Source organism: Fukomys damarensis, unplaced genomic scaffold, assembly GCF_012274545.1.
Source record: "Fukomys damarensis isolate Sample0158 unplaced genomic scaffold, DMR_v1.0_HiC HiC_scaffold_1, whole genome shotgun sequence".
Lineage (NCBI taxonomy): Eukaryota > Metazoa > Chordata > Mammalia > Rodentia > Bathyergidae > Fukomys > Fukomys damarensis.
Genome location: NW_022900913.1, coordinates 49,675,203 through 49,688,647, shown reverse-complemented (window position 1 = coordinate 49,688,647; position 13,445 = coordinate 49,675,203). Strand labels below are relative to the sequence as shown.

The 13,445-nt window shown below is 35.0% G+C and overlaps 1 protein-coding gene across 1 annotated transcript in view; it reads left to right on the top strand.

Moving 5' to 3' along the window:
• Positions 1-13,445, top strand: part of Adamts6 (ADAM metallopeptidase with thrombospondin type 1 motif 6) — a 173,730-nt gene that overhangs the window by 149,270 nt on the left and 11,015 nt on the right. Inside the window, exons 16-17 of the mRNA XM_033761118.1 lie at positions 5,951-6,127; positions 11,026-11,182. Coding sequence (XP_033617009.1) covers positions 5,951-6,127; positions 11,026-11,182 — 334 coding nt within the window. The remainder of the gene's footprint in view (positions 1-5,950; positions 6,128-11,025; positions 11,183-13,445) is intronic.

The window sequence follows — 13,445 nt, the reverse complement described above, 5'->3', positions numbered from 1 at the left end:
TTTCAGAGTTTCTTATTTTTTACATAGCTAAATAAAACTGAAATTTTCAGATGTACAAGCCCATTTATTAGCAGGCTAACAAGAGGCAATAATGAAGTATAGGCTAAGGAAAGCAGAGGGAAGAACTAAAAGTAAAAAAAAAACTAAGAATTCTTTGCCTGAACATCTTTGATGTAAGGTAAGAAGGAGTTGTTGGGTAGAGTTCTACTTAGAAATAACCTTTTAGACATGGCATCCCTGTTCCTTGACTATTTTTAGAAGTAATTCATGTAGCTTTATAGTAATCCTTAAGAAGTACAATATTTGCACATACCAGAGTTGAGAGCCCAGCTAAAGACATGTAATATCTGTAAGGCTCAAGCCTGGTATAGTCACTGAGTAAGAAGAATATGGCAGAAATGTACAGCAGTCCCTTGCTTATCCACTGTAACCTCCATTAAATGCCTGAAACCATGGATAGTATTGAACCCTATATATACTATGTCTTTCCCTGCGTATGCATACCACTGATAAAGTTTAATTTACAAATTAAGCACAAGAGATTAACAATAATAATAAAATTAAACAGTTATAACAATATGCATAATTAAAAGTATGTGTGGGTTCTGAATATAGCTCAGTGCAACAGTGCTTGTCTAGTATTCTTCAAGTCATGGGTTTGATCTCCAGCAGTGCAAAAACAAACAAACAAGCAAATAAATAAATAAATAAAATCTGTGAATGTTGTCCTCTCTCAAAATGTTATTTTGACTTTGTTTTTGAACATGGGTTCTTTGTTCTGGTTGCAGAATATGTCTTGCCTTTATAATATAACTTGAAGTATTGCTATATGGTACCAGAGTTATTCTATTCTTCCCTATGTTTATGCCCTACTGCCTCTTGCACCAATAGGAATATCAATTGTATTGGGCATCTTCTTCCAGGAGAGCCCAGTTTTGTCACATTTGAAGACTTGCTTTGAATGGAATCCTTCCTTCCTTCCCCTCCCTTCCCTTCTTCTATCTTCTTCTTCTTCTTCTTCTTCTTCTTCTTCTTCGTCTTCGTCTTCGTCTTCGTCTTCGTCTTCTTCCTTCTTCCTTCTTCCTTCTTCCTTCTTCCTTCTTCCTTCTTTCTTCTTCTGGAATCCTTTCTTCTTAATCAGCTTCTTCAACTCTGCTAGATATATGGCAGTATCTTCTTCAGGGCAGATGCAGCCACTCCAGTAATTTTTGTTTTTCAGTCCAATCCTTTACATGCAGTGAATGGTGTGGTGTCCTTCATTTCAGAGGATCTCTTGCTGAAGTTTTCATATGACTCAGTGACTTTGCAGTCAGTTGAAACTTGTTTTCTGCTCATGTCTTTTACCCATAAATTTAATGCTTTTTACATCTTAATTAAGCACTTAACATACACTGTGACCATGATATTTACATTTGAGCTGCAAGAACAAAACTATCATAAATTTCTTTTTCTTTCTTCAGTTTCACAAGTACACTTGGTCAAAGGATTCATTCTTACCATCGATCTTAACAGCCCCAGCATATGATTTTCTTTTGTCCTTAAGTTGAAAACTTTCACCTTTTCAATTAAAGGGAGCACTTTATAGCTTCTCTTTAGCATATTCCAATTGCCAGCATCACTACTCTTGTACTTTGGGGCCAGTTTGAAGTAAAATAAAGGTTAGTTAAACACAAGCATTGTGTTAGCGAGATGTCTGATAACCAAGATAGCTAAGTGACTGGGGTTAGCGGCGTAGAGCAAACAGTGTGGATATGCTAGACAAAGGGATGATTCATGCACTAGGCGGGACTTAGGATTTTGTCACATGACACTGAATGGTATGCAATTTAAAACTCATGAAATTGTTTACTTCTGGAATTTTCCATTTAATATATTTAGACCACAAAATCACAGAGAGCAAGACCATAGATAGAGAAGTAATTAATGTAGTTTTCCACTATCCCTTATTTTGAGAATCCAGTTGATTGTCCACTTTTATTGCTATGGAACAGAATTGTCCTTGGCTTATTTAGTAGTATTTGAGTGTGATTTTCTAAAATGATTTCTTGCCTAAGTAGAAGTCATTGTATGATTGCCTTTGCATATGACTGCGTGTTGTCCTGTAGGTGGCTTGTGTCTTTTGACTCATCTACCTGAGCTTTCTTCAGGTAAGAATCTTCCATCTGGACCTGACTGTGATTCTGGGTGCTTCAGTTTCATCACGTATGAAATAGGCATGAAAATAGACAGCCTTCATGGGGTTTCAAAGAAGATTAGGTTATCACAATCAAAGGGCTTAATAAATTCTGGTGTTACTTCATCTCATTGTCAGTCTTGTGTATTTAGTTTGCATTTTGGCTTCCTGAGTGTCCTAAGACAGATGGATGAATTGTTTGTCTGACTCCCTTAATTGTAAGCAGCAATTGGCATAAGGTCTTTGAAAACTTTTCTAGATATTACTACATTCTTAAAATAATAGTCAAAGCTTATTGCTACTGGAGAAAGATATTATGATAGGCAAAAATAAATGTGCCTCAGCCTTTTAATATACTACACATAATTTTAAAATGTGACAAGGGCAAGGAAGTGGCACCAGTACATTTTTAAAAGGTAAACTCCCAAATTAGACATTAATTGTAGCTTTATAATACAAAAACTAATTCTTCTATCTTCTTAAAATATGAAGGGGACTTCTATCATCTCACACTGCATCTCCATTTATTTTTATAATAATCAATTAATTAATATTTATTATGTATTGTTATGAATTTGTTCCTGCTGGAATGAAAAACAGCCTGCAATAATAAGAGATGAATAAATAATGAATAGGTCCTAAATAATGAGTCAGAAGGCCTAAAATTTAGTTCTGGCTTTACCTTTTACTGTTTACCCTTCATTAAGTCATTTAAGCTCTTTCCTCATCTGTAGTAATTCCCCCAAAAACCATATTTGATGAGGTATTTCTTAGTATTTTGTGAACTGTGATGAACTAATAGGAGGTAAGATGGCACTGTTCTTTTTTTTTTATTATATGCTTTGTCACATTTACAACCTAAAATTATAAGTTTTAATTTTTTAAATTGCATTTATTGGTACATTCTAGGTATACAGTACAGTTACATTCATTACTGGGATCTTGTACCTTTACATGACAGGTCTTGGCAATGTTCTTCTTACTATGATAACATTAAGCATTCAGAGAGTGGCAGAAATCCTCTAACATTAGGCTTAGATGATTTAGTAGATTTGGTGTGAAGTCAAGAGCACTGGATACCAGTGGGGCAAACTCAAAAGTCTGGATCAGAGCTTTATTCATTATAAAAAAAATATTGTATGACTTTGTTTCTTTTTTATTTTTTTATTTTTTTTCTCATTGAGTTTATTGGTACATTTTAGGTATACAGTGCAGTTATATTCATTATTGGGATCTTGTACCTTTATATGACAGGTCTTGATTCTCATTTTTTCCCCTTGTCCCTGCCCTCCCTTATGACTTTGTTTCTTGAAAGTCTAAATTGGTAGGATTATGAAGATTAAATTAGACCGTATATGCAAATTACATAGTATAGGACCTAACGTTCAGGAAACACCCATCAGAATTAGCATTAGAATAGTTTCACCATTTAATATCTGTTCAAATTTCTACTTATCACTCTATGTTTCCTCATTTAAAAAATAATAATTGCTGGGGGCCAGAGATTTTTCTCAGTGGTTCCACTGCCTGCCTCACAAGCACAAATTCTCAAGTTTGATCCCTGGAACCAAAATAACAACAACAGCAATAATAATAATAATAGCCATCTCACAGGAATTTTTTAAGGATCCTATAAGTTATAGTAGTTAGCACAGCACTTAGCCTATACACTATTTATTAAATGATAGGTGCTATTAGTAGTAGTGGTAGCACTGATAGTACTTATAGCAGAGCAGCAACAGAAATTAGCTTTTTGCCTGGAATTAGGCTAGCACTAGAGAATAATACAAATATTTAGTATGGCTGGTATATATAGTGATGACTATGCAGAGGTAAGTATAGCCTTACTATCATGGTGTAGTAAACATATTTAAAGAAATTAGTTGTTTCTGTTTTGATTTGATTTTGCAGTGCTAGTGATCAAATGCAGGACCTTGTGCATACTAGGCAAATGACACACCACTGAGCTACATCCCAGTCCATTACAGAGTTGAATTTTTTATCTTGTAAGCAATCCTAAGCCACTGGAAGATTTTCTTTTTAAACCAGAAGACAATATTATTATATTGTGCTGTAGACAGGTCCCTTTAGACAGACCATTAGAAAGTGGATTGGACTGAAGCAAGAATGAGAAACACAACAGTTTTTAGGAAGTAGCTGAAAAATTTATGTGGGAAATTGATGTTTGTTTGAGAAAAGGTTAGTGGCAATAGAGATATAAATCAATAAATGTGATAGAGATTTAGGAATTTGGTTAATAACATTTAGTGTTTGATTAATGAGCAGAGTGAGGCAGGAACAAGACATACACATGTCAAGTTATCTATAAAAAGGAATGGCAGAAATAAAAAATTTCTGTCTTGACCTTAACTTCCTATTGCCTCTGCTGGAGCTATCTTGGAAAGAACTATATATGTTATTTTCCTTCAGAATACAACTTCATAAAACTTTTTCTAAATTGGAGGAGATGTGTTTTATTACTAAATTCATTGTGATAAAGAGATTGTATATGATTTTTGAAAGTCAGTATTTTTCTCTTTTTCTATGACATACACCAGTCTCAAACCAGCAACAAAACCATTAGGTGCAAATAGTGTTCACTAAGACATCTTCATAGATGAATCAAAACCAATATCTTTCCAGATAAAAGACAACATACATTTATGAGGTGCATACGCAAAACCCTAAGCTGTATCCTAGGAGTAAGGTGTGTGTGTGTGTGTGTGTGTGTGTGTGTGTGTGTGTAAAGATGAAACAGAAGTCAAAATTTTCAGGAGCTTATAGTATGGTAGACATGAGAAGGGGTATAAATAAATAATTATAAAACTGGTTATTGGTGATTAGGCCTACATGAATCTCTCTTCTACATCCACCCTTAATATTAACCTGTATTCACATTTCTGTCTCCTGAATATGACTCTTAGCTCCATGAGAGTAGATTATCTCATTCATTTATGTGTCCCTCAAATCTGGTGTGGTCATCAGGAAATGTATTTTGAATGGAAGTTTCATATACAGTGCTTCTAAATGTTGTGGGTAGGGCCCTCACTTGTCTAAGAAAAAGTACAGGTTTTAAGAAAGGGTCCAGACTTGGAGAACTTCAGTCAGGCACTGTGTTAAATAGGTGACTTACAGAAATGTCTATAGATGAAGTAAATAATAGGATTTGTGATTTAGTATCTTTTCCTAAGTATGAAGAACAGATATACCTAATTGTAAAAAATAGTCAGATTCATTATTTGTAACTGAAGGATAAAGAAATGTCTAGTGATTTTCTGTGCAATAAACCTTCAACTGTGACCATATATTCTTAACTTCTACACAATGAAATAGTTGATCTATACCATTTAAAACTTGCTTCACAGAGACAAGGTCTTGTGGTCTACTAATAACATAGCAATTATTTTTCAGAAGACTCCACCCAACAAATAAGAAACCAAGGATTCCACATTACAGAACTTAGAAGAATCTATCACAGCTGAATTAGGCCAATGATTGTGATGAATAGAGGAATAAACCTATCCCTATTAAAAGAAGAAAATTAGTTAGCCAAGAGAAACAAACATTGGATTTAGCTCTTAAAGACCTTAGGGAAAAGATAAAACTAAAAATTACTTCTGCTTAAGAACTTTTAAAGCATTTCATATCTGAAAGATTTTGCCTAGAATTTAGAGTGCATGTGTATACTGTACATAAGCACATTTACTTTAAAAAGATTTTCCTCCAGTTTTCCTGTTTTTAACTATTGTTATTTATTAATATTTGCTTTATTTCCAGTGTACTCCAAAATGTGGTCCAGGATACAAGCATCGTATTGTTCTGTGCAAGAGCAGTGACCTTTCTAAAACATTTCCAGCTGCACAGTGTCCAGAGGAGAACAAACCTCCTGTCCGCATCCGCTGCAGCTTGGGGCGCTGCCCACCTCCTCGCTGGGTGACAGGAGACTGGGGCCAGGTAAGACATTAGACTGTGAGTTCTTGCTTAAGCTGCACTTTCAGACACAAATCTGAGGTTCCGAATTTGGTCTTGTGAGGATGTGAGAGATTAGTAACCATTAACACAAAGAAATTTAACAGAAAACAGGGAGGTAGACTTTGTGGAGATGGAAGATGGAAGGGAGGAGAGGGGAAGAGAAAGTTAAAAGGATTAAGGTGGTATGCATTTGTACCAGTTACCCACAGTGAATGTGTTTTATGATGTATTACAAACATAGACTAATAAAAAATTTTTTTTAAGAAATCTGAGAATTGAGTGAGAAACAGTACAAAATCACAGCAGCTATATATGTGCTAATATATATTTATTTAGCTATATATATATTATATATATATATATATCCATCTTTTACCTACATTTTTGGGGGAAGATTCTTTGACACACAGGTTATTGCTATGTAGTTGGACTATGTAGTCCTGGCTGGCCTTGAACTCTCAGCAGTCCTCTTGCCTCAGCCTACTAAGTTCAGGGATTCCAGGTGTGCACCACCACAGCTGACTTCTTGACTGCTATTTTAAGTTAAAATTAAGAGATAAAATGAGATGGCTGGAGACTTGAACAAGCCATCAAAATTGGATTCTAACTCTAGCTCTCTCAGCTAAAGAACAAATCACTTAACATCAATGTCTCAATTTTTCCACTTGCAAAACAGAGATAATCCTCTATTCTATCCTCTGATAATCTCATGGAAAAGTTTTGGTGAATTTAATTAGTTTGGTAATATGATAGACAGTGTTAGAAATATTATTAATACTCTTAACATGATTTATTTTTCTCCAATGGATACTGTGATTTTAGAATCAAGTATATAGGGCATTTGGTATGTATTTTTGTATTAGACTCATTTCCATTTTAGGTTCAAATTCCTATTTTTTTCTTTTTTCTTTCTCACATACTTTTACTTTGTGTTATTTTGCTTAGGCTACTTTGATCCCTATAAAAACAAGTTGGTTCTCATTACAAAAAATGTTAACTATGTGAGGTAATGCCTAAGTTAATTAGCTAGATTTAATCATTTCACTACATATACACATAAATATACTTCAAAATGTCAAGGTGCACACAGTAAATGCACAAAATTTTCCCCATCAATTATTAAAAACTATTTAATAAAAAGCCAAGTTAGTATACTTGAATAGAAGGAAAATTATTGTTCTAAATGTTAAAAAAGAAATCTATTAAATTACATTAAAAATTAATACTGCAGAAAGTAACTTTATAGGCAATGAGTGCTCTTATCCTGTGGTTTCAATTGGCCTTGTAGCTAGTCATTTTCTAATATCTGTGGCCCAAATAAATCAAAATAGCATATATCTGTGCTGGTATGATTTTGTTTGTGCTCTTTGCTCTATGGGGAGAAGTATGATTACAAAATAGTTAAAATTTTGTATCTGTGTTTATTTAGTTTAATTTTCAAAATATTCAAATGGAATATACTTGATAATCCTATACAATGTTATAAACCAGGCTGGAGATTTAGCTCAGTGGCACTATGCCTGGCTTGCAAGCACAAGTTCCTGAGTTCAATCCCCAGGACCAAAAAAAAAAAAGTTGTAGACCTTCTAAAAATCTTCACTTTGTTTACCTTGTATATACAGCATCCCTGTCTTTGCAGCGAAAGTCTCCTCATTCTTCTGAGACCTCTCTAAGCGTTATGTGCCATTACCAAAATGTTTTACTCTAGAAGTGTCAGAACTTCACAATACATAATTCATATTATACTATTAAAGAATCTGTCAAGGTCCTGAGTTCAATCCCTGGTAACAAATAGAAAAAGAAAAGAAAGAAGGAATAAAGAAAGAGAGGGAGGGAAGGGAAGAAGGGGAAGGGAAGGAATGAAGGGAAGAAAGGAAGGTACAAGGGCCAGGGATTTAGCTCAGCAGAGCTGCGCCTGCCTCTGAAATGCAAAGTCCTGAGTGTGATCCCTGGTACAAAAAAAGAATCAGTACAGACTTGTTCTTATGATTTTTATTTTAAACAATCTAGACATTTTCTTCCATATATATTTCTTAATGCAAAGCACTATTATATAAAGGTCAATCGAAAGTTTGTGTATGTTTGTAAAATATCTATTGTCAGTTCGAGATTATTCTTTTAAATGTTGTCAAATCTTCATTTTCAATCCAGTCTCCTAAAATTAAAAAAGAGAAACAATGAAAATACATCTTCAAAAATGTTTTAGTACATTTAGTGCATTCATTTCTTAAAGTGTCTGATGAATATTTTTGCAAATCCTGTGGGTACTTTGACAGCTTTGTAGACGAATCCAACAGGGCTTCACTTTGTTTACCTCATAAACATACCTTTCCTGTCTTTGTGCCAGTAGGCTCCTCATTCCAAATCTTACAGGATTTTTGATTTTCTAGATAGAAGGCCCAAAAGAACAGACCCCACTCTATTCTTCAATCTGCACTGCTAAATCTTAGTTAAAACTAAGTCACTCAGAATAGCTTCACCCCTGAATGACTGAGTTCCTGAGTAGATGAAAAAGGATAGGTAAACGTGCTAAATGGCTAAGACCAGACCACTTCTCAGGTCTGTGTTCCTGACTGTGCCTTAGACTACTTACAGTAGTTATTTAAGTGTTTTTTTTTTCTTTTTTATTTGTTCAGGCTTTCATTTCAAACTGATCCCAACAGCAGGCCCAAAACAGTCAGTTATTATACTAGGCTAACATTTTGATGAAATACAGAGTACTCCAATAGGCCATCAGTTTATTTGCCTGCACATCTATAATAAATACCGATCTGATTATTGTGCTTCATACCAAGAATTTTCTCATTGCCTGCCTATTAGAATTCACCAGCTTGCTCTTGTTACCTTTGCTGCCTTGTGTGTGCCATGTTGTTTCTGCTCTGCCGTGCCTGTTTGTCATCCCTGCCTTGAAGTCATCTGGTTATGGACTGAAACCTTTACTAACTGTTATAGAGGAGTTCATTTGGCAAATGTGTCTTTGCATGGAAATCTGCGTGAGAGTGGTTTATGTAGGCATCTTCAGTGCATATTACTAGGAGAATAAAACTAATCTGAAAAGGCTACATATTGTATGATGATGTTAAGCTGAAATCAAGAAAAATTTTCAACATTCTACTCTTCTTTATCCCAATAATGAATATTTTTAAAAGGACAAACTTTAATGAGCCTGTCTACTTCTATATAAAGCCTAGTACACGAGGGAAGATAGAGGTTATGAAGTTGCATATGATTGCTCAAAATTTATATTTTCAAGTAAGTTAATAGTAGCAGGATGAGAAGAAAGGTATAGTATATTTTACTTTTTCTATACTTTTGAGATCATTATTTTCTTAAAAACAAATTTTTAAATGTAGTTCCCGGTGCTGAGCCTTCCAGTCTTTCCAATGTAGTCAATTTTTCTTTCAGAACTTCAAATAATTCCTTCAGTTAACATGATACTTCAAGAATGGCATCTAATGCTTCCATTTAAAAAAAAAAACAATAGTCTCCTCACACTTCAAGAATAGAAGAGCGGGACAAACCCAACGCTCATACAAGGGAGAAATTTATTAAGATTAGAGCAAAAATCAATGTGGTGGAGACTAAGAGAATGATACAAAAAAATTAAGGAAACAAACAATTGGTTATTTGAAAGAATAAACAAAATTAACAAACCCTTAGCCAATCTTATCAAAAAAAAAAAAAAAAAAAAAAAAAAAAGGAAAAGGCCCAAATCCATGCAATTAGGAATGAAAAGGGTGAAATTATAACAGACCCATCAGAAATACAGAAGATCATCAATACATCGTACTTTGAGAACCTATACAGCAATAATATGGAAAGCACAGAAGAAATGGACAGATTGCTAGATACCTATGAATTACAAAGGTTGAATGAAGAAGACCTAAAAATTCTAGAATTCACCAGCTTTGCTTGGAATTGTTGGAGGAATAGCCCATTAAATCTCCATTTATGATATTCTTCTAACTACATTGCCTCTATTTTCTATAATATGATCCTTGAGTTTTGGAACCAGTTCTATAGTAGAATGACACCTCTCAAAGATGAACCACATGTGGGCTTTAAAGTCAATATGCATGGTTAGGCTTGGTGGTATGTGTCTGTAATTCCAGCACTCTGACAGGCTGAGGCAGGCGGATTACAAACTCAATCCCAGCCTGGGCAATTTAGTGAGATCCTGTCTCAAAATAAAAAATAAATAGCTGGTGTTATGCTCTATATAATTTTGGCAAAAAATCATTTGATTAGGCCTAGTTTTCCTGCCTCCAGGCCAGCTATGGCATTTTGAGACATGGTCCATTTTGGCCTCTGGTCACAGCTAGGACCTCAATAGTCCAGTGATGCTGTGATGCTCCAGGACAAGCTTGCACCTGCTGAAGGCATCCTGGGAGGAACAAAACCTTCACCTGCATAGTTCCTTGTTTTTGTTTGATTTCCACTTCCCCCAAACCCCAGAGTGATCTGTTAACATCTGCTTCTCCCAATGTACTGAACTCTCTGTCCTGAGTCATTTGTTACATTTGTTTCTCCAGTGTACTGAATAAAAGCTGGCAGGTTCTGGGGCTTTCGTCTTTGCTGCTCAGAGCAGCATTGATCAGCTTCTTGTCAAAGTCTCGTTTTTTTCTACCTTTTTGGATAAGTCAATTCACCTGGTGCTGTCCTGGCTCTCAGGAGACTAGGACTTACTGCAGAGGTCCTAGTGGCATCCCCTTTCCCTCTCTACAACCTGCCAATGTAGGTCAGTGCAAAGACCCTGGGTTCAGTCCCCAGTACTACCTTCCCCAAAAGTTGATATATATGGTTTTATTATTTTATTATTTTTTTTTACCTCTGAGAACTGCTAAGATCAGTCCTTTGTTTCTCTTTGTCTTTGAATTTAGTGTTCTGCTCAGTGTGGCCTTGGCCAGCAAATGAGAACTGTACAGTGTCTCTCCTATACTGGACAGACATCCAGTGATTGTTCAGAAACTGTTCGGCCTCCCTCAGTGCAGCAGTGTGAGAGCAAATGTGACAGCTTCCCCATCTCCAACACCGAAGGTGAGTTTCCCACGGAAAACTGCCCTGTGGTCTGCTGGGACTCACCTCTACTATTACCCAGGGTTTGAAAAGCCCCGTAAGCCCATAGGTAGGGTGTGGTTTGTATAGCGCTTTGTGAAATCTGCCTATATGCTGACTGTAATCAGGAAGCCTGTTTTTTCCTGCCTATTTCTCTTAACTGTTCACAGTTGTCAGTTAACCTCTCTAACACTAAATTTACCTGTCTATAAAGTGAGATTAGAGTAGATGATCTGTAAGGTCAATTCCCATTTACTATTCCATGTTTGACTTATATTAGAACACTACACTTTATTTCTAATGAGCCATTCTTATAAGTGAAAATTTTTGTTTCTTTCTGGATATGACAGTGATTCTCTTACCATCATGAAGATTTAATTCATATTTCTTATGCATATAATAAAACAATAAACAATGTTTTAAATGATTATTTTTTCATTGTAGAAAAGTGAAAAATAGTTATGTAGGTCCCTGCTTTAAAAAAATTTTCATGAGTATACAGTCAAGTAATTTGTTAAGATATTTCAATTGAAAACAATATACTTATAAAAACCTTATCTGTAGAGATCGGTTCTTTTTGGTCAGATCCATCCCGTTTGAAGGATTTTTTTCTTTTCTCATTGAGTTTATTGGTACATTTTAGTTATACAGTACAGTTACATTCATCATTGGGATCTTGTACCTTTACATGACAGGTCTTGGTTCTCATTTTATCCCCTTGTCCCTGCCCTCCCTTCACCCCCTCCTACCCTCCCCATTTATAAATGCTTTATTTCCATTTTTTCATTTTCTCATATTTTTTTCTTTTCCCTTATTACCTTTCCCCTATTCTTCCCACTTTTTCTGTACCTTTAGCCCTTTTCTTCCTATTTCACATTGTCAATTATCTCATTAGGATCTTACGTACTATTATAGTTTGCTCACACCAGAGAAACTATTTGGTATTTACACATGTGTGGCTTATTTATTTCACTTAGGAGGATATCCTGAATATGTATCCATTTTCCTATGTATGACTCTAATTTCTCATTCTTTATAGCTGAGTAGTATTCCATTTTATAGAAAAACCACATCTTTTTCCAGTCTCCAACTGATGGACAAATGGGCTGTTTCCAAGTTTTAACTATTACAAACTGTGCTGCTTTAAACATGGATGTGCATACATCACTCTGGTATGATTCTTTTAATTGTTTTGGAAAGATACCCAGCAGAGTGATGGCTGGGTCAAATGGAACCCCTAATCCCAGCTCTTTGAGGTATCTCCATACTGATTTCCATAGTGGTTGCACCAGTCTGCACTCCCACCAACAATGGAGAAGAATTCCTTTCTCTGCACAACCCCGCCAACATTTGTTATTGGTTGATTTCTTGATAGCAGCCATTCTTTGTGGGGTGAGGTGGAATCTCAGTGTTGTTTTCATCTATATCTCTCAAATGACCAGTGATGTGGAACATTTTTTCATATATTTACTTGGTGCTTTTACTTCTTTGTCTGAGAAAAGTCTGTTCATTTCAGATGCCCATTTTTGAACCGGGTCCTTATATTTGGGGGGGGGCTAATTGTTTTGAGTTCTTTATATATTCTAGATAATAGTCCTTTGTCTGAGGAGCAGCTGGTAAAAAATTTTTCCCACATTGTACATTGTCTCTTAGTTCTGTTGATGGTTTCTTTTGCAGTGCAGAAGCTTTTTAATAAGATGAGATCCCAGTTGTTGATTCTTTCTGCTAGTTCCCATGTTACTGAGGATGTTTTTACAATTATATTCAAGATATTAATATTTCCTTACAGTTTCATTTTAGGAAAAGCCGTTATCTTGTATGACAGTTTGCAAGATCTTGTATTTTTGCAAAAATTCTTTTTTTTTATATCTAGTCTCTTAATATAATACCCTTTTGTACATTTTATTTATACTTTTAAATAGTATCACTTTATCCTATATTAATTCAAATTTACAATTTTAAGTTGCAAAATCTTTTATTTTGGTCCCTATGATAAGGGACATGCTGGAAATATAGCTTTTCCTATCTTGAAAGGGGCTCAAAATTCATGACAGACAGAAATAGTTTTCTTAGAAAAGTTATAGCTTTTAATGATCTTCCATGAGACTATAGAAGTCAAATCTTATTCACTGTGTATATATTATATATAATCTTGATAACAATCTTCTGAGGGCTGTTATTACTGCTGAGGAAAATGAGACTGAGAGGGATAGTGACTTCTTCAAATTACTAGACTAGGAAGTAG